We start from the raw sequence: 25,081 nt of genomic DNA, 5'->3' as shown, positions 1-25,081 counted from the left end.
AGATGTCAAAGAGTCGTGAATGGATGTCGCGATGAAAAGAAGTACATGTACATCGTCATTTAGTTCAATATATGCGTACAACCAAAAAGTTCTTTCATCCGGTCCAGATATCATCTCGATGCGCTTTCTTTCTCTTTCTCTTTATTTTTCTTTTCTTTTCTTATTTATTTTTCTCAGCGGACTGTCTACAAACCAGCATCGAGCATTCGGCGTTCGAAATCGATGCGACGACGCTTAGCTGTGGATGTACGGGACACTGGGAATCATTAGGAGCACCCGAGACGCATTCCATTATTTTTCAGTCTCCGGCATTTATTAGTCGCTTATCAGATTCTGATTTGTGTCCGACTGTCCGTCCAACAAGAAACTATCGAGCTTTAGTATTACATATATAAATACATATATAAGGATGAGGAATTTTTTATAAGATGACTCCCGACCTCGCGGTAATTATTTTTATTACCACTCCGGTGATAACTTTTACTTAAAGATAATCCCAGAGTCATCAGCTCACTGTTTTATTTCGCGATTTTATTTCAGAAGGCAGGGGTATAAAGAAATAAAAATAAAAATATAAATAATGTTCTGGTAGGCTGAAGATTGTTTAAAATTAAGATTTAACGACGGCAATTCAACTACGTCTTCACAGCTCAGCACATATTTTTGTGACGTTGTTAGATCGTTGTTAAATCGTTTTCTCAGTCCACCAAACTGGATAGCTCATGCTATAATCCACTCACAGGGTTCATTCTTTCTTTATTTTTTATTTTATTATTTTTTATCTCTTGACTCTCTCGAGATTCTCAACAACTGAGCAGGGACATCGAGAGTTATCGTGTGGTCCAACTCGGTTACACCAGCACGGGCAGTGTACAGTGACTTGGGGAATTTACACTCGAGATTTTCGTGGCCAGTGATCCCACGAGATTCATCGTCATCGTCATCGTCATCATAATCATCATCGTGATCACTGGGTTTATTATTGACTCTATCCTATTATTATTGTGTTTTTCTCATCATTTATAACATCTGTACTTATTCTCCTGATATCGAGACTTTGTATCATTTATTTAAACTTTTTTTTCACGGTCAGTTCAAACGACTCGCTACCGACTCAACACGACCGGAGACTACATGTCTGGGCAAATTGTTGGAGACAAGCCCACGTGTTTTCGCCCATACCGTCCCAATCATTTTCAATTTGCTTTATTCTCGGAGACTAAAAATAATTTCTTTACTCACTTTAACAAATAAATACATTTCAATCCTCATGCTCAGACTATTTTAACAGCAAATTTATTTAAATAATCATCAAAGGGATATTATACGCTATAAGGACCAGATATTTTAATTTTCTTATGTTTTAACCGCAATAGGCTATAATTGTCAGCTCAATTACATTAATCACAAATAGTCTATTAAATTTTATATTTTATTTTTAAAACTTAATACTTTTCAAAATTATTCAATGACAGAATAATTAAAACATTAATCGTTAGCACAAAAAATATTAATAATTTTAACAGCCGTCTAAATTAATAGTCACCTCCCCTGGCTCTTTTCAATCTATTTTTTTTAAATTTTATTTTATAAAATATTTATAAATTTAATTGTTTTGGCGCAGGAAATATTTAGTGTAGTTTGGCACTACGTCAATTTTAGTTGACTCAAAAGTTTAATTTGTCATTTAGAGTGAGCTGACTAATGTCCAACGGCATATTCTAGTGAATAAGTCAATACCCTGGCAAGTCATTTACTGTCGTTAATAAACTTATATATTTTATTTCCATTTTATGCAATTCAGCAAAGTGTTATTTTTATCAAATTAAAAGGTTACACCGTCAACATAATCACTTTCATAAGTATAATAAATTTTATTGAAAAATTGACTCCTCCAGAAAATTAGATACAGACGACTCCCGTTAAATTTTTGAATTTCATAAAAATTTTCTTTACCTCTATTAATATTAAGACAAACTTCCCTTCCATTGCATACAGTTCTTTTTTTTAGTTAAAAAATTTCTGATAAAATTTCAATTGACGTATCCCCCTTATTCCAAACACGACTACTGGTTTTTTAATCAACGATAAATAAATTTTTTCACAAAATAATTTAAGAGTCCCAGAGTATGTATAAGAATATATGTAATATAATAATAAAGAAACGCGTATGGGAGATAAGAAAGATGTTGGCACGAATTCTTGTTGGGTTCAGGCGGCGATCTCGAGTGATTTATCGACGTCTTGAAGGGGAGGGACGAAATGCAAATTTCACTGATGTGAACCTCAAGACCCACTACTACTACGTTCTCTTTTCATCTTCATCTCCATCTACTTGTTTTGCTTCATCTTATAAACATACACACACTCATATATTTGTATACATATATATGTACATACTCATGTCCGACCCTTGAGGACCGTCCCTGGAAAGAGCGATCCATTGTCTTACGCCTATTTATCTCATGGTGCCGGTCCGCCCGTGAATATATATATATATATTTATATATATATGTATATACATATATACATTAAAGTATTTCCTTTACTTTCAACTCAGCTCTCAAAACAAATCTTTATGTATCTCATCATTGCATCACACACGCAATGTCTCGTGCGTTCTCGTTGAATCATAAATATTACATATTTATTTATTTATCATAATAACAATTGTTGTGTTGCTCATATTAGCCACAAGAGGCCCGATTGAGTAAAGTGGAGGTTTACAAAGTAAAAAGCTGAGATGGAAAAATATCGGGTTGTCAATTTAAGAGCATGGAGTAGAGTTTAAAAAGTCAGCGTTGCCAGAAAGACGTTGCAGAGATATATAGTTATACTGTTTGGTGTGCATGTATATATTGTATATGAAGCTAATGCAAGGAAGTGTTTGCCCGAAGGCTGGCGTGCATGTGATATGCCGCGGTCTTTTCCACGATAGAGCCTGTATTGGATGTACTGGTTGGTATGGAGCAAGTAAACCGTGTAGTCTATAGAGCTGAGGTTGAGCCTTCGGCATATAAATATACCAAATGTATAGTCACTCGATCGGGTTTAGCATCGTCGCTGCGCTGGATATATCGGGGACAGTGTTGTTGGTGCCTTGCCGCCCGTACATTGCCCAAGTGCATTACACAGAGGAGAAAATAAACCGAGACATATCAAAGGCAACCAACAGGCAAATACATGCTTCGTAGGATGCTCAAAGGATCCTCAGAGCTGCCTCTAGAAGGGTTTCACTATTCAAGGGCTTCTTATTCCCTTTTTATATGCATACATATAAATGAGCGTGTGTGTGTCTGTGTGTGTTGGTATGAATTTCTATGTATATTTTATATTTCAAAGATAAAATAAGAAAGTTTAGAATTATATTGATGGTGATATAGGATGACAGAGGAAGTAGATGAGTGATAAATATCGCTGAGCCAATGAATTATGGGATAGACATTTTTTATAAATCTGTCACGTGCGGAACCTTGTTATAGATATTTTTATCCGGTGGCTTTGCCTTTCACGATTTAGCAGAGAAGCCTCGAGACTTTAGACGCTTCCGTTTCATCCATATAGACTCCCACGTCATCCTCTCTGTCGCTATATTAAACTATTTATTACTACTTTTTTTTTTTTAACTTCCCGCTAAAAAAATTTAAAATTTAAAAAAAAAAACGGAAAGTTATTGGTTTTGGTCCGATTTTCGAAAACCGAATTTCTAACAGATCTTGACGTTTCGACGTTCTAGGGAGTTATTTTGGCTAATAACCTGTCCTAAGTCCTGAGTCTGTATTTTCTGTGTATGAAAACGGCGGGAAGTTTTCGGGCTGTCTTGCAGGGCCAACTGATGCCCAGATTTTTTCTTTGTTTCCAGTTGATGATGACAGTTTTTGATGTAAAAAATTTCTGATGAAGAGATGATTTATATTAATTATCTCAAATTAACTGGATGGTGTTTATTTAATTTTTTTTGTAAAAAAATTCCGCGAATTTTTATAAATATGAAAAAAAAAAAAAAAAATTCTATTTGATATTACTGTGAAACGGGTGTCATTTCGTAGTGATAATTTAGGTGAAATTGAGATGCGCTGGTAAATAAAGGAAAGATAAAGTGCCGGTTTTGCAGTGTCATTGGTTAGGCGGTCGACTATGTCGAGTCGAGGTCTGTGTAGAACTGGTGAGCTGGGGAGATTATAAAAAAAATAATAAAAGTAATAAGGAAGAGTGTACGCAGAGCAGTAGAGGATAGGAGTTGAGGACGCGAAATAATATAATGAGAGTAAGTAAGTAAGGAGATGAGAAAAAGTTGGGTACAAAGAAAAAAAGAGCACAAAGAAGAGGAGGAATTTCTTGAGCAATAAAACGCACGCGAGTACCGTACCAGTGGAGCCGAAATGCACTGAGCGTAAAACAGCCGTGACAAGGGGAAGAATAAAAGAAGAAAATTAAGATGAAGAAAGATGGGAGCGAATATTATGGGTGATGAAGATCCAAGTCGCAGGAGAGCAGAGTCAGGGTTTAAAAAAACGCAGAGCTGAGGTCCGCTGAAATTCTACGCGGTATTATTATATATATTAATATATAAAGATGGTATATGTTGGGAGATGAGTATGCACTTGCATTGAGTGACTTGATATATATATATACATGACAGAAATTTGTTTAGAGGTCGTATTATTAGGCAGTCGTGTTTCTTATTGGGTGTACGATGATGACGGTTATGACGGTTTAGTTATTGAGACACAGGCAAAGTTAAGAGCCATTTTGCGACACTTTATGGGATGATGTAGTAATACCGAGAGTGTTCATACGTTATTATTATCGGTGGTCGTTTATTCGGTGCGTTCGTACGCGGTCGATTGACCCGTGAATAAGCGGGACCGAGGTGGCTAAGTAATGAAGTGGATGAGAGCAGTAAAGTACCGCGTCGAGTTTATAATACTGAGAGGCGTAATCGAATTTGGGCCTCGACTAATAAAAGTAAAAATAAACCTATACTTTTAAGTGCATACGTATTACTTACCTAACAAATTCCCAGCTTGACATGTTTTATTATATCGCTGGGAATATTTTATTAGACGGGAATAAAGAGCCCCTGCCGTTAATTCTTTATTATCTGGAGTCCTAAGGATTTCACGCAAAGTCCAAGTTCTTCGGGCTTGAGCTGTAAAAAAAAATTGGTCCATTTAAATCAAAAGTCCCGAGTTTCGAGAACTATCAGTTAAAGTTTATAAAATATTGCAGTCATTTTTAAAAGTTGAATTGCGTTGTTCGGTTCAATTAAATACTTTCAAGTCTTTATTGACCGCACGGGCAAAAAGTATTGTTATTATAACGATTTCGTTATCGTAATGACATAGATTTATTTATAGCAACGAATCTATTGGTTATTACGTATATTGTAACGATAAATTAAATTTTAAGCAAAAAAAAATTTCTGATCAATTATTTGTTACAGAATGAAGAAAAAAAATTCTGCTTGCGCAATAAATTTAATAGGATTGTGAGGTTTTCAATGGACAAACAATACAATCACTTTTTTTTCGTAATTAATAAAAACTCCAGGGTTGAAAATAAAATTTAAATTATCAAAGAAAATAATTCGATCGAAAATACTAAAACTATAAATTTAATATGATACTGAAGTTAGTCATCTAATAATTTTTGGATTTTTTTTTTAATAATAAATTATAAGAAAATAATTATTTGAAAAAAATGCACCTCAAGTTTTTTAAATTTTCTACATGTGCATATTTTTATTTTTTGTAATTTATTTGATGGAAAAAAAAAAATTCAAAAATTACTGTCTGCTAACTTATGATCCAGAAGTTACTAGACAATACAAAATTTTCGGATTTTTTTTTCACCAAATGAATTACAAAAATAAAATATGCACATGTAGAAAATTTAAAAAACTGAACGTGTATTTTTTAAAAATATTTTTTTTTTTATTTACTGTTTAAAAAAAACTTTAAACATTATTAGACGTCGGCTAACTTCAGAATCATAATTTAATTAAACTTTTGTTGGTATTTTAAATTGATTGGAGAGTACAGCAGGTAGATATTATTGGAAATACTTTTAGAATCTTGATATCGGTCGGTACGTAATCAAAGAATAATTTACTCAGTTTTTGTTACAGGCTGACATGTTACATTTTTGTGGTGTTCATGGTGACTTTGTCACCCTCTCGGACTTTGTTTCTTGGACTGTAACATCGTGAGGGCACGACAGAGTTTTATTTAGTCCGTTTGCACATCGCCGTTCGAGGAGTAGAGGTAGTCGACTTGGTTCTGTTTGTGACTGCAGTAAGATCGATTGCACGAGTAGAAGCAAACACCCCATAGCAGCTTATATAAGGCCGCTGTTGACCGTCACTCTTATATTCCTTTGTCCCTCTTAACAGCCAGCTCTCTTTAGCAGCTACTCAGCCTTACTCAGTCTCACTGGCTCCTTGTCCTGATGTGCCGATACTGCTGTACTTCACCCGGCTCTTGTGCTCGTTACTTCTTATCCGCGGATACCTCTTCCAGCTCTCAATAAACGATGAGAGGAGTCCGTGTCGCCGAGTAGAGGCTACTGAGCACCAGAGAATAGAGTGACGGGTGCCGCGTAACCGGACGCATTGTTCTTTACTCCTCAAGACATAAAAGACATTAAAGACAAAATCAAAGCAAGGGCGGTGGGGGAGTTTTTCTTATTTCAGACATACGTCCAAGGACTACTCAGACGCCGACGGATGCTTTCGAAAATAAATAACAAATATACATGGGTAAAAAAATAATTTATAACTGGGAATTCTTTTCATCCTTAACTTTGAATAGTATAAAAAAGTTTTTAAGTTAAATTGGCAGAAAGTCGGCATCCATATATATATATATTTTATTTACTAAGAGAGTAGATTCCAAGTTCAGATCATCAGCCTCAGCACCAGCAGAGTGCGAAGGCGTAATTCACGAGGCGTGAAGCCCGTTAGATTATTCAAAGGGACGAGGACAATTAAAGCGAGAATAGTGTATGTGTCTCGAGGGGGAGTTGCAGTTGAGTATATTATATAGAGAAAGAAAAGGAAGAGAGTTTAACAGACAGCAGGAGACAAAGTGGCGACGCCGGATGCTAATTACCCGAAGCAATTAACCGAATAAAGTGAGACTGAGAAAAGTATCATCCTTTAAAGTCTACTGCCAGTCCTTCCATCCTTCTTCGTCGTTTAACCTGCTATTGCTCTACTCCACTACATCTTATATCGTACATTTATATATATGTATATATATACTTAACTCTATCGCTGACGCAGTGGGAATCGGCGAGCCAATTATTCGAACGTCTTCACTCCCGGGGCGCCTGAACGACCTGCCGTGTCTATACAGCATCTCTGGACCACTGCCTCAGAGATATATCTTTCATCCTGCTCCTTACGTATTCTCAGTTCTCTGGGCAGTACTCTCTTACTCAGGCCACCGGGACAAGGATAAATTTGCACCGGAGATTCGGCAGGGGCTCGGTCTCTAACTCGATCAAGCATCCAAGATCTGGTAGCAGCTCTCGGTTCTTTTCTTCGCTGATGCCTCTGCTTGCTGCTCGAGTTAAACTTCTCCAGCTCGAGTCCCAACGTGCGAGTTTAAAAGTTCCTCGTTACTTTTGACTTACTCTTATTCTTTATCCTCATCTCCTCATCCTTTTCTTATTATTTTATTTCAGACTTGAGTTGCTTCGACTTCTTTCTCGATATCTGGGTGTAATGCTTATAGTCACGCCGCAGAGTCACGTTTCTACGAATAAGAGTTACTTACTCACTTATTTACTCGGTTGATACTTAAAAACTTTTATGTTTTTTATTGTTCAAGTATGAATTTTTATATCCTGGGAAAAAGAAGGCTCAATAAATAGAAAGAGATAATAAAATTTACGTGATGCTGAAGAATTTACTGGCGAGGAAGTAAAAAAGTATTTGAAGAATGCTTACAAGAAGAAGAAAGTATTAAAATATATCCAGTAGCTCCAGCAAACTGTGTTTATGTGTAAGTAAATACATAAGTAAGTGAGTATAAGAGTGGGGATTTAATAAAATCAATATTAATTGCCGGGCCACGCTGATGGTTCCCGCGCGCGACGATGTCCGTGTTGAATATTCAAGCGACAAACCGAGCGGCCAGTATCCCGGTAAAAAAAGCCGTTTATGGCCTCCGCGTTGCGTTGCGCCCGGTTTTTATCCAACCCGGTTCTCCACTCGAGCCTCCTCAGTCGATTGATGCTGTGGCTGGTTCTACAGCGAGGCTTGATGATACTCAGATGCTATTCCTCCTCTTTATTTTATTATTCCTCAAATAATTTCTCTCTCCAGCAACAGGCGAATCAGCTACCGTCATCGATGATCGGTAGAACCTACGTCGGTGTTCAATCCAACGAGATATTGACCACCGGTGGTCTCCCTTTTCGTACCTCAACATTTACAATTGATTAATTAATATAACGATCCTTTGCCATTTTCATTGGCAAGAAAAACATTCGGCAGCTACTACGACAACTCGGGTCTAGAGACATCGGGCATTGGCTAACGAACGCCAAAAACCGGCTGGGTTTTAATCCAATCAACTCTCAAACAGCTAGACGACCAAAATAAAAAATTTATTGATCAAATATTCGGGCTTCTTACACTTCACCAACGGATGCAGCATCGCTAATTCAATTTTTACTTTTTGTCGAGCAAAAAAAAAGAAAAAAAATATCAATAAATATTTTTTATTACTAATTTCATGAATAATTTTTTAATGTATATTTTAAAATAATATAACGCGGGGATTTTTTATTCTCGTATCCTAATACTCTGCGCACTGCGAAGGCTCTAAATTTCAATGGCGTGAAATTACGCCCTGGTGGCCTGTCATTATCCCCGCTCAGCCATCAGAACCGATCCCCTTAAATTAACGGTAGCCCTTAACTGCAGACGTCTCGATCTTGTTACACTCAACGCCTCTGCCCGCTCTTAAATATTAACATTAAACACAAGTTTACTCTACCCTGTTTGTTCTCATTATCATTGACGCATAAAAAAATTTACTATTATCTCTCAAAAAAGAGTGGATCATTATCAGGCCATATGTAGATTGGATATATGACAATCGGGTGACAATAGTTTTATTATTTTTTGGATTTATCGAACACCCAAAATAGGATTTCTAATGTTTCAATGATAAGCGTCCTAAAAAATAAGAGTAGTAGGATTGCAAGGGGTGGCTGAAAAAGGACAATGGATTGATAAAGAAAATATCTAAAAATGTTGACATTTCGCTTTTAGAGAATAGGACTTCAAAAATATTTCGATGAAGTGTGGACCGTAACTTTGCTCCTGCTGGAAATAACCCATCACAATATAAACGTTTTTCGTTCATTATGATGCCCTCTAGTAGGAAAAGCCCTAAAAAGTCTTGGGAATAATTTATTTTTTAAGTTGAGTCCCATATAAGTAGTGGTGGACATGGGTAAAGATGATTTTGTATGAAGAGTAGCCCGTAAATCTGCTTCTGTAGGGAATAACTCACCATAATACAAACGTTTTTCGTTCATTATGATGTCATCTAGTAAGAAAGCCTTCAAGAAGCCCGGAAAATTTTTTTTTCGATCATATGGATGATGCCGTCTACCAATGTTAATGAATGTCGGCTCTCAGATTCACTTATTTCGTTAGCGTGAAACCCTTCTTCGATATCATTAGTGATATTTTAGGGTACAATTTATAAATTTCATAAATAAAAAACATCATTCGCATCATAAACGTATGCATATATATAAATATACGAAAAAAAAATTTGTAATAATGTGCAAAAAATAATTTATAATGACGGTCGTGTGTTTGGACCAGAACAAATAAATAAAAAAGTCCCGTTTCGCGGTGTAATCTCGGTGTCATAATCACCATGCAAATGCTATCTGGGTTTTTCAAGTCATCTCTTTATCCGCGGGCATGCGACAAGAGTATATGTATATATAATACTCAGTACTTTGTAGTATATAGAGTTGAATGAGACGAGACAAAACGGGAAACCGAGACGAAAGCTGAGGCTTCTTTTTAAAGGTAAAGAGTGGTGGCTTGTCACGCTGATCGGCCAAGCCATTCACGGTATTATTCCGTGATTTAGCGTCCAATCCGAGCACAACTAACGTCTGCTGTGACGGAGCTAAAAGTAAAGAGTGATCCAACTCAAGCCAGGAAGCAGCCATTGTCCTGCTATGCCCGTATCACTCTCTCATCCTCCATCACCGTCATTTCTTTCTGCTACACTTCATCATTTGCCTTTTATATTTCTTTATTTATTTTTTTTTTGCATTTGTTACGCTCGAGTTAATGCATTTAATCCAACAACGTACGCGGTATTATAACTACTAAATTTATCAAAAAATTTAAATTAAATATTGCGTACATGGAAGATAGTTTACGCGCGATAGATTGTGTCGATAAAAAAAAAAAAAAGAAATAAACGAGTCATGCTGCACATTTAGATTGTTTGTTACTTTGTTATTATATTTTTTACGTTTTTTAATTTTTACTCACCGGTGATATGAACTGCGTGCAAAAAGGCGTGGATCTCAGCGGGCGTTCTTCAGGTAGTGTGTGTATAGTTAGTGACTCTGTAGCCAGGTTTGAATCCTCAAGAAAAATAGAAGATTAAGACCAAGATGAAGGGCGCGGAGTAGATGCACATGGCTAGATCTTATCTTCCAATGTGTTGTTGGCTGCATTGTGTTGCTGATCGCTGCCGCACTCATGTTGTTACTTGGCCTATAACAAAATTTTAAAATACCTTGTAGACCAGTTTTCAGATTTTTTAATATTGTTTGTAATTTATTCATCAGTTTTCATATAAATAATATATTAAATTTAATAAAAAATATTACGTATTGTTAAATTTATGGTCTGTATATTTTATACGAGAGAGCCACACAAAATAGAGTAATTTGAAATTTTGAAAAATTTATTTCTCTGGTTTTTTAAAAAAATTTTAAATATATGTGATTTATAAGTGTGAATGCTAGGGGAAATGTGATAAAACATAAGAAATGTATTTTTTATTTTTAATTTATGCCAGTCGAAGAAAATATTAGATATGTTTTATATAAAGGATATCTCTATTAAGAAAAAATTTTAAAAAATATTCTACTGTGTAATGGAAAAAAAATATAACCCAAACGGTTATTGCTTCCATGGGGACTACAGGTTAAATGTAGAGTAAAATATGTTGATAGCTTAAACTCTCAATGCTGTTTTTTATGAACGTAAGTAAAAAAACCAGACAATTCTAGCGGCTCAGAAGTAACTGAAGTGTGAGTAAAAAAATTAGACCCATAGCTAGGGGATTTATAGAAGCTCAAGAATTTCTGAATGTAGTATGGGTTGAAAGCCTGAATTATTATTGCGGCTGTTCTTTGTAAAAATTTAAGCAGACGTAAAAAATTAAATACTGAAAATCACTCCTACGATAATTAAAATAAAACATAAAGTGTATTTTTTTAAAAGAAATTAATAAAAAATAATAATTGTCAATAGAATAATTTGTTATAACAAGTCTTGTAGGAAATGCGGGCTATGAACCAACATTTAAATTTTTTTATTTCCGTAAGAATATAAATTTTATCATCTCTCTATATCTACGATTGTAAGTAATTTCCTGTATAAGAAAGTTTTTCCCGTCATTAAAAGTAGCATCTGTATAATCGACGGGGTTCCATCAAAAGGTGTTCTCCAGTAATTGGCTGACACAAACCCAGTAATTAATAACCATTTAAGAAGAACAAGATGACTGGTTATTTTGTTCCTGAGCAACAGCCTCATCCTTTGTTTTCTTTCGTACCGTTTATTTCTTCCGAGTACCGTATTACCACATTGCACTTTTATAATAAATTTCAGTAAACAAAATTACAACCGACATTCCAGGATTCTGCTTGTCATGGTCCAAATAATAAATCCTCAATTACTGGTGCAATCAACTCATATTCTCAAAAACACGATTCTCCGAGCATGCTCAAGAAAATGAATAAAGACCCCAGAAACGATTTGACTGAGATCCATCGCCGGAATCAAAAGCTTAACATCGAGCCCAGTTATATATTTCTTGGGGAGATATAAATTAGAGGATCGAGTTGAGTGTAACAGGGCCGGATTGGGTGGGTAAAACCGCATACACACCGCGAGTATAAAAGCATATCTGGCTAGTGTATAGTAGAGGGTATTATAGTAGTTGCAGTAGAAGACTACTACCACGACTGTGGAAACTAACTCGAGCATGTCGAAAAGTAATGGTGTGGTCACAGACTCTCGGGATGTGTTTCTTTGCGTTTTATAAACTCCTAACTTCTCCCCTTAATGCATCCTCTCAACATATTCTACACTCTACACTCTTTGGTCTTTGAGGTTAAAGTCGTTAGAGGCCAACTCGAGTAGCTTGGCATTTTACACACATACATATTCATACATATATACACAGATCCCTATATTTATAGGTATAGTTATACCTATACCTATATCTACCTTGTTCCTTATATTATTTCCTCATCTCTTCACGTCCCCTTTTAAAATATCTACGTGCTGTCCGCTCACCGCGAATTCTCTGGTCGGCAGCCTATTGCTGTTGCTTCAGAATTCCCAACGCCTCTGATCGTGCGTCGATATCTTCTTGGCATTAGTCCCTTATTCGCTTAGTAATCTTTGTGGTAAATCCACCTGCTAATAGTTGCCGATTGAATATATACGTATATATATGATCGGATGTATATTCGTACATACAATCAGTAAGTCAGTCAGACATACAGACATTAAAAAGGGCTAAAGCTACTCTATTGATGATTATTCCAATATACCTTAAGTTAAAATCAACTGTTGAGGCGATACGATACACGAGTTGAGAGCCAACTGTTGGGAATATGTTTATATGAGACAGAAAGAGTGCCCAAGCCGCCATTGCAGCCGGACTCTCATCATCAAGATTGGAACGTGCAATCTTTCTGAGGTTACGGAGCCGGTTTTTTGCCACCGAGTAGATTACTCCTTGCAAATGTATCGGATTTGGTTGTATACATATAAATATGTATATATATATATACATATAAATATACATAAATATGTACATAAATATACATATAAATATAGTAGTAAATCATTTTTGGGCAGCAGCTCAATCATCTCATCAACGGACTAAAATTTGAATTTCAACACGTTTGCTGTTAAATTTGGCAACGATGTTACACTACCCACTGAATTACAACAATATAAATATTATTTATTTTATTTTTCAGCTGATGAAGAAAATTATTCGTAAGAGAAAATAACAAGTACCTCGGTGAAATAAAGGAACATATTTCTTGCAGGCTGGTGTCGGAAATAATGGGGAATTTCTTTCGAGACCACGTGCGGCGCAGTACGTTCATGTACTCTTAGGATATTTTCTCTCTTTCTCTCTCTATTTTTATCTCACTCACTCTTTTTCACTCTTTCACTTGGACTTTAGCGTTTCAGGATCAAGTCACGGATCTTTGCGGCGAGGATCCATGCGTATCTTTGGAAGGAACAAGCGAAACCCAACAAACTGTGTATAGATATAGATATAAATAAGCAAGAAAGAACAAGAAGAAGAAATAAAGAAATAAAGAAAAGGATAAGCGGAAGAAGGTCGTTCCGCATCGTGAGATTGTGCGACTGGTCTGCTCAGATCCTAAACCCACTAGATGATATCGCCAGATATACATTGTATTTTACGTATCATATAATAAATATTATTAAGTAATGTACATTCTAAGTACAGGTTTATGCGTCAGTTGAAACATAACTTGATATAGTCCCATCGTCCGACGATTGCTCTCTCTCTCTACTATATATATATAAATATATATGTACACACGTAGAATGAATTAAAAAAAAAAAAAGAACCACCTTACAAGATGTTTTTTTCATTCCGCGTAGGAAACAAATAGCCGCCAAAATTTAAAGCCCAGAGTGTCAGCGGTGAAGGTGTAACGTGATCTTGATCGTGTAGATTGGTGAATGCACCTGGGAAAATTACATATCAGACATTTTTAAATTCCCCCGCTTTGAATTCGCGCACAATAAAAGGGTGTCTTGGATGTCATTCGAAATAAATGGGGTTCGGTTGCATCCGTTGCGAAGTGAATTGACTCTTAGGTTTTATATTATGTTATATGTATAGTGTGGAGTATGGAGTAGATATAAAGCTGGTATTCTGGTCAGTCTGTGTATCTTTTCTCTGTTCTCGTCTCCAGGCGACCGGTTGATCGATGCAAGCCCGAGGTTTTATGAATGAGCAGGAGTGTGGTGTCGGGTTGCCGGACTGACCTTTATTTATCGCGGCAATCCTAGGCAGTTAATTGTCAAATAATTTAGCCATTATTACGGCTTCAATGTTATGTTATATTATAAGTAAACGAAAAATTGTTTGAATAGATTGTTTTTAATTAAAGTTGATGTACTTGCCGTAATGTGTAGGCGGGTAATTTTAATATTGTCTGTTGGATTTATTTTCGCGATCTTTGTTTAATATCGATCGTGCTGGATACCTGTGATCGAGAGAGGCGCGACTAAAACCCGGTGCAAAGACGCCGCTCGATGTATATATATATATATATATATATATATAAAACCAAGACACATTACGCCCCGTTATAATTCGTCACTGTCCCGTAATGACTCGGTAAGTGTAAGTCTGGCCTCAAGGACTTGCCAGGACTCTTATAGACTCCACCAGCCTCGTACTCGGTTCCTTACAGGGAGAGAGTTTTCAACCGCTGAAGGAGAATAAAAAAAAATAATGAAATGTACGACGAAGGATGTGTGGAATGAATTCGCTGAGATCATGAAGCCTTACATATGTTGGTATATATATATTTATATTTATATTTATATATGAGAGAGCACGATCAATAGTTCATTATTATATTATACATCGGAAACAAAAATGCGAGTTAATAATGTGAGTGGTGAAATCTTGAGGACAATTGGACTTAACTATTCTTACCTTCAAGTCATATCGTTCATTCAGGTATGTATCATTACAATAATATATATGTATATACATATTGATATGTGGGCTGAGTTTTCACTCTTTAAGAGCCTTCAAACATCTGGCATAATCAATAAATTTATCACAATTCATTAGAGTCACGGAGGATAAAAATATATAATCGATAATAAAAATAATAATATAATTTTTATTGAGTATATCTATTGTAAAAGAACGTGTGTGGTGTGTGGACTGTGTGCAATAAAGAGTTTAAATTATTGTAAGAGAGAAAATGTATATAAGTTAACGGCGTCGCAAACTCTCAGCATAGAATCTCATTCGATCGGGTTCAGGGTCGTGATACCTACGCAACTTATATTATCCTTACGTCCTTATAGCACTATACCACCGCATTTATAAACGTCCACCTCGGCTCGATGGAATAAATTCACGGCCTATGGGAATAGGGGACTCGGGAGTCGGACGTCCAACACAAACTTCCATAGACTATGGATAACCCATAAAAATAAATATATAAATATATAAATAAATATGTACACATAAAAGCCCTTACTTATTTATTTAATAATATATTTATTATAAAGACGTTCCTGGTCTATAAAATATTATTCCTGACTTAGATGTCACTTTATTACGGCAACTACAGAACCTGTATTATATTTAATACCCTGCAGAATATATATCGACGACCAAAGGAAGTGAATTGAAGTATACATAATATACAAGAAACGGCAATAGAGGATGGAGCACCTGCATTGAGTCCACGAGAATCCCTGGAATTCTACTTTGAGATTTTATTCAAAGCCGCTGAGATTGACTTGACGATCTGTTCACTTTTTTATTTAGTCTATTTAATTAATTCCCCATATCTGAGATCCTCCTTTACTATCACCAATTTAGTATCTTGTATTTATTTTTTTTTACCGCTAAAAATATTCACACACGATTATGTTTAGATTTAATTCAGCTGGTCAATATTACGGATTAGTAAAAAATTTAAATAAAAATTTTTTTTCGTATATAAATATTTAAAATATTTTAGCGCAAGTTTGATCTCAGATTTGCATATTTGTCTCTTTTTCCCATTGCTATTTTATTATAATGTGTATTATACAGTTGTGTTGGTTAAATAACTTCCGGGAATCTGATGATGCTCGAGTAGGTGCTTGTATGAGTATATATATGTACCTATACCTGTATAGTTGTATGTATATAAATATATATGATTTTATCTGGAAATAGCAGCGGTTAAAGTTTGTTATAAGGCAAGTAGTCAAGTAGTATGAGCAAGTGAATAAGATAGGGGGAAAAATAGATGAGAGGTGCATATACGCATCAGTAGGATGGTGAATAGGTGCGTTGACCGGTTGCCAGAGAGCTTTTGGTTTACGACAGAAACGAGTGACGTTTTATGTGCTGGATATGCTAGTGTCCTTTAGCTACACCACTCATTTTGTAACCCCTTAAGTTTATGTAAGTATGTGAGTGTGTGAGTGTGTGTGTGTACATACTTTCACTTTCCTTTTAATATTTCTGCCGAATGTAATCAAAAATAATTTATCTTCAAACTTTATGCCCTGAAGAATATAATAATTTAAAGTTAAGCCTTTTAATACTTATCTGCATAAATATATATAGATTTTTTAGTTAGCTGTAAAACATGTTGAATTTAATCTTTTAAAATGTTTTTTTTTTCTTTTATTTTTTATTGAGCTGAGAATGACACGGTTGTTAAATGATTAAACTTTTATTATATATAAGTGATCAGAAACTACAAGGATTAATTTATAAAAATAGTGTGTAGGTATATTTTTATCTAATGAGTGACGGGGTTTATTTGTTGGCACATGTGTATAGTAGTGGTACGGATAAAAAAGGGTTTACGATCGATGTTAAAACCGAGGCACGTTCGAAGGGAGGAGATTTTATGCTTATAGTCAAGTGTTGCCTTGAGAGTTTAGCAAAAAGTTATGTCGCACATACCCACAGACATCTTCAACCATCATGCGCAACTGTCATTAATTACGACAGTTAATTACGAGGATGGGTTGTAAATTATTTAACGTGAATCAGCCCCTGGCTTGTACGATAGCTTTTCACTTTCCGTGACATTTTTACTAGTGACAGTTAATGCACCGGCATATCTATTTATTGTATATACATTTTGATGGTTTATCTAAACCTCAAACAGCATGTTTTTATTTTATCACTGAAATACTATCTGACATTTTTTATTCTGCAGTAAAAAAAAAAAACGAAACATTTCCGGTGAGAATAAAATAAAATATTTGCAGAGCATCCGCTTGATGACATGTTTTTAATCTTTCTCATTAATTAAATTAAAATAAATTTTTTTATCTCGACACTCTTAAATGGACTCTTGAATCGAGAGTATTACGTCCTTTTGTGATTACAGATGACAGGAATTCTTATTCAAGTGGACACACCGGTAGCCATCAAAACTAGATACAGACAGAAACATAAAAGGATTATTTTTCAAGTGCATCCTCGTCATCTCGTCTACTCTCCCGTGCTTGAGAATTCAACAACTCATACATGGACCACCAATGCTGCTTGTAATCACGTCTTATCTCTTTTTTCTTTCATCATTATTATTATTCGTAAACCCATAAGGGTTTTTTTTCTTTTCCCGAGATTTAATTGAGTACCAAGCACGTGTAAAATGTAAGCACTTGCGATGATGCACTTTCGCTCCTTTTGTTCTTGCCTCTTAATTCTTTATCTCAATTTATTTTCTCTTTACTTTATTTAAGTTGTTTATTTTTAAATTCTTTTTAAGTAACATACAAACACACGTTTTTTGTTATTTTTATCTCTTTTACCCTTAACTCCTTTTTCCTTTTCTTGTTTTAATTTAGTACCATGCAAATTAAGTTCCCGCGTACTGTCCAATAAATTGCCTCGACGAAAACCGCAACTCGACGAATTTCTTTCCAACGCCCACATGTATTAATATTCAAAAAATATATGCACATATATACCATGGTAAGTTCTCGTTTTATTTCCCTTTTTCCTTTCCCTTTCGTCCTTGTCCTCCCTCACGATCGTGGGTAGTGAGCTTTTATTTTATTTTTTTCATTCTCATTCTCATTCTTGGTCTTGTTCTCATTCTCAGTCACCGTCTTAGTCGCAGTCGTTACATCAGGACATACTTTTATGCACATACTCTGTGGTTTGGTCCTGATGATGTTGTTTCTCAGCGCTGACATCATCGAAAATTAAAGCTTCGCACATAACATGGGTCTGTGGACCACCGACTGGTGACAACTGAGACCCAAGCTGTGTGCCAAGGGTGGCTTTTAAAACTTATAAAATCCACAATAAAAAATATTACCGACAGAGAGATAAAAAAATTAAATAAACTGAGTCAGTGAAACGATGCCGCGGAGGAAGGGAGGGAGGGGTTGCTCGTGCGTTAAAAATGAAGACATTCAGATGGAGATATGATTCTGTATAAATCACGAGTCTCTGAGTTTGTCTGTCCCGACCACGCGCTTCAATTTCTTCTCTCTCAGTCGTCCATTTAACCCGTCTCTGTCTCATGCTCTCCGATGTGCATTCACAAATTCACACCTTACCTCACGGCTAAGTCTCTGTCTCGCCGACTCTTCACACTTTATTTTTTTAAATTTATTTTATTTCATTTTTTATTCACTAACGTCAGTGGCGAGGTGTTCATTTGTTCGATCGGTGTCCTGTCCGCCTCGATTAATGTTTCAGTGCTTCGCAAATCCCACCTTTGGCCCGGGTGGCCACGACATCCATATAAAATTTTTTTTTTAAATGAACCTTGTAAAAAACCACAAATTAAATAAATTACACTTATCAAAAAAAAAAAAAAAAAAAAAAAATAAAAAAAAAATATGATAAACTGATAAGACAGTCTGTACAAAGTACTGCAAGATTTAAAGCCAGCTGACTTGTTGGCACTCTAGAATTGCTATCGTCGCATTTACTCTTATATTGCAGGACGATAAATTGATGTGCCCCTTCTGCTGAATTGTATATAGAGTCGACGGTATAGATATATATACAAGAGAAAAAAAGTTACTCGCCCTCTGCTCTTTCTCATCTTCCTTTATTTTCATTGTCGTCCAACTGGTGCGCTATCCCTCTGAAATAATAAAACCGAGGACGTACCGCGAGTATGTCGGGTCATTCGCGAGGCGATTTAATATAAATCGAGAAGACGAATAGCACGCGGTACCTACTCGTGACTCCGGGATGTATCCCCTAGGCGAACATGTATTTAAACAGGCGTTTAACATAATTCATCTACTCTCATGTGCATCTACTTCACTCCGGCAATATCTTTACTCTTTCTCCACACTCTGTATAGTACTGCGCCGACTCAGTAAACCTGTCGTACGTTTACATTTTATTTTTATTTTTATTTTTTATTTCAGCTTTTACCTTCCACGCTGCTGTTGCTGATGATGATGCAGATGCTGGCGATGCTAACGCTGATGTTAAAGCTGATGCTGATGCTGATGCTACAGAAAAGACGCATAGACGTAATGTCCAAGCATGTCCACCATCGACTGGTTACTTTACAGACTACAGGAGCCTCCCTCTCATATAAATGCTAAGTAGTAACGTTGAGAATTGCTGTTGTGTTGTTGTTGTTGTTGATGTTGTTGTTGCTGTTGATGTTGATGTTAGGAACCGGTATGCACCGGCGGCAAGTGTGTTGATAAAAGAACCATGAGTAGAGCTTTGAGCGCAAAGCAAAGCATCAGGGAGCGAGAAAGTGTCTCCAGGCAATTTGCGTCGTCACGATGGAATATATATCTATAGATATACATACATTTCCAAGATGTTGTAAAAAAAAGGATCTGTTCCTAATGTTCTGTACGCGTCCTCCTACTGCAGATAGAAGGTACCGACGAGAGCAAGTGCCGAGTAATTAGGCGGAAGAGATACTTTAAATGTCGTTAGACGCAAGAGTTATGCGATTAAATGAACTAATATTTTTTACTCGTCTATCTTGTTCTTGCTCCTTTGCACTGTCAAGTCACCCGCAGTGTCTCGATTATAATTTTAGTCGGGCGTACTTAAAAAACATATTTTTTATATTTTTTTTCGCTCTAAGCGGATCTGCTGTGTGTGGATGAATGCGAGAGTGTGTGCATGTGTGATGGGTTGTTACGGAATTAATGGACTTAGTGGTTTCTCTATCGCCATTATACAGAATATGAATGATAGCGCGGCTCGTTTGCCACCTGCTGGGTGGGACCTCGTGGACGCCATTTAATGAACCACTATCATACGCTCGTAGATATTATTAAGTCCAAGTGGTACCGACATCTAGGACTTTACGGACTAGTCTACACTCTTGCTCTTAATATAAAACGGGATGAATTGATGCTTAGGCATTGAGGGTACAAAGCAAGAGAGAAATACGTAAGTACAAGACCAAGGATTCGGGATAGAGATTAAGTGGACGCTGCCACTCGACATTTATATTGTTACTTGAAACCCTTAATTAATTATTACCATATATATTTATTTAGTTTTTTTATTTTTAAGTTTAACACGAGTGGGAGAGACTGTAATCGGAGGAGTTGCTGTTAAATATTTTCCGGATTATTGATGTCCATGGTATTGTATCCTGAGGAAAGATAATAAACAAGAATGATGTCGAGATCAAAAGATCTAGTCAGTAGTACTTAATATTATTTATAGTAAAATGTCTCATGCCGACTCGGTTTTATTGCTCATTGTACATACACCCCACTGTTATTTATTGATTGCCAATGTACGATAAATAATAAATATTAAGGCACACATGCACACAAATATAAATACGTAATATTTATATTTATTAGCATTTAGTTTTTAATTACCACCTGACATGCCGCATTGTTACGACTAGATTTTTGTCATCATTAAATTGTTACAAGAAACACAAAGCTTAGTAACGATAATAAAAATAATAATGATTATGATGATGATGATGATGAGGATAATAATAATAATGGAGGAGGAGGAACAAGAAAACGTCGTAAAGCAGTCGTTCGGCATCTTATGAAGTATCGTATCGGGGTGGTGGCGTATAATGCGGTCCGTGGGTAATTACCGCGTCGCAGAGAAGCTTTATGACCGGCGTATACACATCGAGTATTAATTTTCTCGCGTACCAGGGCCACTCAGCTTCACAACGAGCATCACTGTTCACTGCACAGATATTATTATTGCTGCGGGGGTGAGCTGCAATCTGCTTACACACATTCTGCACCGAGCAAACCAACTATTATAATGACTCGTACAAATATAATTTTAAATAAATACCATTTAAATTAATAATAATTATTATTAAAAGGTACTAATTCATTTGCCGATTGGTTGAAGTGATAGGAAAATAAAGCTCGAAGCTCAGTGCCAAGCGGCAAAAGAAGAGATGAAGAAGGAGAGACATGTTTGGATTTAATAAAAATTTCGGCTTAGTAAAAAAGTAAAGGCAAGTTACTTATATTTATATTTGTAAATATAAATATATATAAATAATCCGGAGAATGCGTTGTTGAGAAGAGATTTATATAGATGGTGTAATGTAACGAATGGCTGGTCTCAACTATCCTTCGAGATATGACGCCGCAGAGTCTCCTACTCTCTCTCTGCAGGAAAACGCCGAGTACGACAAGAAGAGACGTTGGCTGTGCTGGGCTCATGCCTGTTTGTACCATACCTGTTCGCAGATTCACCAAGACTGGGTACAATATACCAAGAGAACCGAGCTCACAGCGGCGGTTATCCTGAGAGTGTGTCCGATGAGTCCGATAGGGCGGGACACGGGCATAAACAATTGTGCTACGGCCTCGCCCCTTCCGATCTGTCCAGACTTATATATAAATACATACATATATATATATATATATATATATATATATATATATATATATATATATATATATATATATATATATATATATATATATATATATAATATGTATGTATGCATGTATGTAAAGTTTAAAAATAAAAGGATAAGCAGAAATAAAAATAAGACGACGAAAGCACAAGGTCGAGAGTTCCAACTCTGGCGTCCTATCTAAGCCCTTATTTTTTTTCTCCTTAGATCCGAGGGCTCAACCACGACCTGAGCGAATATATCGAAATGTGCGAGTATGTAAGATATTTCAGCGAACCATGGGGGTCTAGGAAGTTACGTCCCCGGACGTTAAGAACCCGTGGTGTGTCTCCAAGCTCAGAGCACACTAGTCTTATTCACTAAGACCATATATTTATTTATATTTATATTTATGTGAGAGTTTGAGTGTGTGTGAGAGTATGAAAGAATTATATAGAGAGATGTGTTGTGTTATTTATGTGTCCATTGGTTTTCCCATTACACTGCGAGGTGGTTGTGGCGCTTGAAACCTGCGGAAAATGATATTCTCTCTCTTAGCACGATTGTTTTTAAAAGTCAATAATTTTGTCGGGGAATAAGAATTTATGTGACGTTGCTGTTAGATAAACGCGCGCACGCACTCCCCGGTATAAACAAGTATCAGAGTAAACTCGAGGAAAATAGTTTGTTTTGGAATGAGAGTGTATATATATATATATATATATTTATATACATATGTGTATGTGATGTTGGAGCTTTGAGATTATGCGGGTTATGTATAAATTCGCCGATAGACTGTTCACTCTCTTTTATTGGTGTCAGAGGAAGTCAGGAGAACAATAGCTAAGCGGTGTGCGCATCTCCATGAGTAGCTCTAAAACCTACAGGGGTAACCAACAAATAGCCAATTAAAATTCCGTGTGCGAGGTATAACGTGTAGTATCCAGCGTGGTATTGTGCCATCGAGGATGGCATATCCATAAGACAGCGTCCAAGCCAACAACCGCGGTCTATGTTCCTCATCTTCTTCCTCTTTTACTTCTTCTTACTCTTAATCTTTATTTTCTGTAACTTTTACTTATACTTCAACTTATACTTGCCGGTTACTTTAGTTTGATACTTGTTTCTGTCTGGATAGAGGTTCCGTGAATGTAGAAAAGATATACATAAGTGGCACCTCCACGTCCTTAGAGTTAACTCTTATACTTAGGCTTGTTAACCGACTTATCGAGAGCAGCTTGACGACGTTTGTTTTGCATTATAACGAGAATTACGGCTAGGACTCGTGAAAAGACGGAATTCACATGCTCAGAGAGTGATCGACCCGGTAGTTGGGTAAGTAGTCTTAAGATCGCTATCATTGTTTTTTTTTTTTTTTTGTTTTAATTATAATTTATAGTTATTTATTTTTGGGCGAGTGGTTAAAAATGCCTTGGAGGAAAGAATAATATTATAAAGAAAGAAATATGTATGTTGGCTGATGGAGATGAGGAGAGAGTTCTTTCTCAGTCAGAATGAAAGATACTTTGAATGCGAGGATTACTAAATTACGAAGGCATCCGTTTAGATACCGATCGATGCGCCATAATTGCAGCACTATTCGTACATTATTGGCTCGTATATTATTTGACGAGATTCAATAAGTTGGCGAGATGGAATATATGTATGTAGAGAAGAGAAGAGAAGTGAAAAAGAAGGCGATCAAGAGCACGACTGAGACCGAGACCGAGACCAAGACCAAGACCAAGACCAAGAAGAAGAAGAAGAAGAAGAAGTAGCTTTGGCGTGCAAGGTGGTAAGATTGTATCGCCCGGCGGAGAAGAGCTGCCGAGGTCGTTAAAGGTGCATTCGCAATATCGATCGCTCCGTGGGTCTGATGAATGGGATTTAACGTTTTGACGTGGTCATTTTTGTCTTGGCGAATTATCGAACGGTCAAATTGAATGCCAGAGCTTCCAATCTACCGCGGGTTAGTTTAGTAATGTGTGCTGTTGCGCTGTATATATGTAAGAGTGAAGAATATAACTTGGGAATATCACGTGCGATGTAAAAAAGGCGGCACCGAGGGAGGTAGGCCTTGTTGGGTGCGAGCTCGCCGATCGCGATCGGATATGTCCGTAAAAAAATACGACGGCGCTTCCGATGATTATCGATGGGCCTTACATAAATTCCTCAACTCTTTATCGGCTCCCTTAATCCTTTTATAACGTCGTAAATATAATTAACTCCTTGTTTATACTCTGGAAATTAACGTTAAGCTATTTATTTATCTTTATTATTATTTATTACGTAAATTAAATTAAGCTTAGCTTTAGTTTATTATTTTATTTTATTCTTTCTTGCTTTTTTCCCCCACAGGGTGGGAGTTGACTTATAGAATTGACAATTAATTTAAACGTTCGAATTAATAATCATATATAACAAATAAAAAATAGGGGAATTAACGGGGGATTTGCATAACGCAAAAGGCCCAAGCACGACATGACTTGTTCGAAACTGGTCTGGACAAATGGGGACCACCCCGTTTGCTTTAGTACTGCCGGAGAGAGTATATTATAACGACCATAAGTAATTATGAGGATGTTTTCGATTGATTTTTTAATTGATTGCAACATATAACGAAATCTCACAAATAAATATACACCTATACATCCGGTATATATATCGGGATTCTTTTTAAAACGAGTGATACTTTGTTCAGTGTGAATTTCCACAGCGTGAATTTAAACTAATTGAAGTTATTTATTTATTGCAGGAATTTTCTCTTCTTTTTTTTTTACCAAGACGGCTGTCGTATTTAGTAACAGAGGTTATGAGTCATTAGACAAAATTACATATTATTTATTTAGTATAAGTCTAGCTAGCAAGTAATGAAACTCTCATCGCATTAGTCCCTTGTGTACTTTCTTGCTGACCGATGATTTACTGATCAGACGGCCCTTGAGTGTAAATTTAGCTGAGGAAACCTGCTAAGAAGCCAGGTAATCTCTGCGGGGTTTCTTTTACAACGTAATTTTTTGCATTTCCAATATTTTTTCCCTTTCTTTAAATTATCATTTTTATTATGCGTCCCAAAAAACCCTTTTACTATTTTTCGTTAAAAAAATTTTACAGCCTACCCTTTTTTTATTATTATTTACAAGTTTGTGACAATGTGTTAATTTTTTTTTTTATTTATTTTGGGTCTAGTAAT

At 36.1% G+C, this 25,081-nt stretch overlaps 1 protein-coding gene across 2 annotated transcripts in view; it reads right to left on the bottom strand.

The window, feature by feature from the left end:
* LOC103573130 (TSC22 domain family protein 1) overlaps positions 1–10,745 on the bottom strand; it is a 65,507-nt gene extending 54,762 nt beyond the window's left edge. Inside the window, exons 1-2 of one of the 2 annotated variants that reach the window (XM_053739731.1) lie at positions 10,541–10,745; positions 5,012–5,152 (exon numbers count right to left, since the gene is read on the bottom strand). In XM_053739731.1, the coding sequence (XP_053595706.1) occupies positions 5,012–5,034 (23 nt within the window). In that variant the 5' untranslated portion in view covers positions 5,035–5,152; positions 10,541–10,745. The remainder of the gene's footprint in view (positions 1–5,011; positions 5,153–10,540) is intronic. The other variant, XM_008552050.2, reaches the window with a different exon arrangement.
* Between the last annotated feature and the right edge of the window lie 14,336 nt (positions 10,746–25,081).

This window comes from Microplitis demolitor, chromosome 6, assembly GCF_026212275.2.
Source record: "Microplitis demolitor isolate Queensland-Clemson2020A chromosome 6, iyMicDemo2.1a, whole genome shotgun sequence".
Taxonomy (NCBI): Eukaryota; Metazoa; Arthropoda; class Insecta; order Hymenoptera; family Braconidae; genus Microplitis; species Microplitis demolitor.
This window is presented reverse-complemented; position numbering and strand designations above follow the sequence as displayed.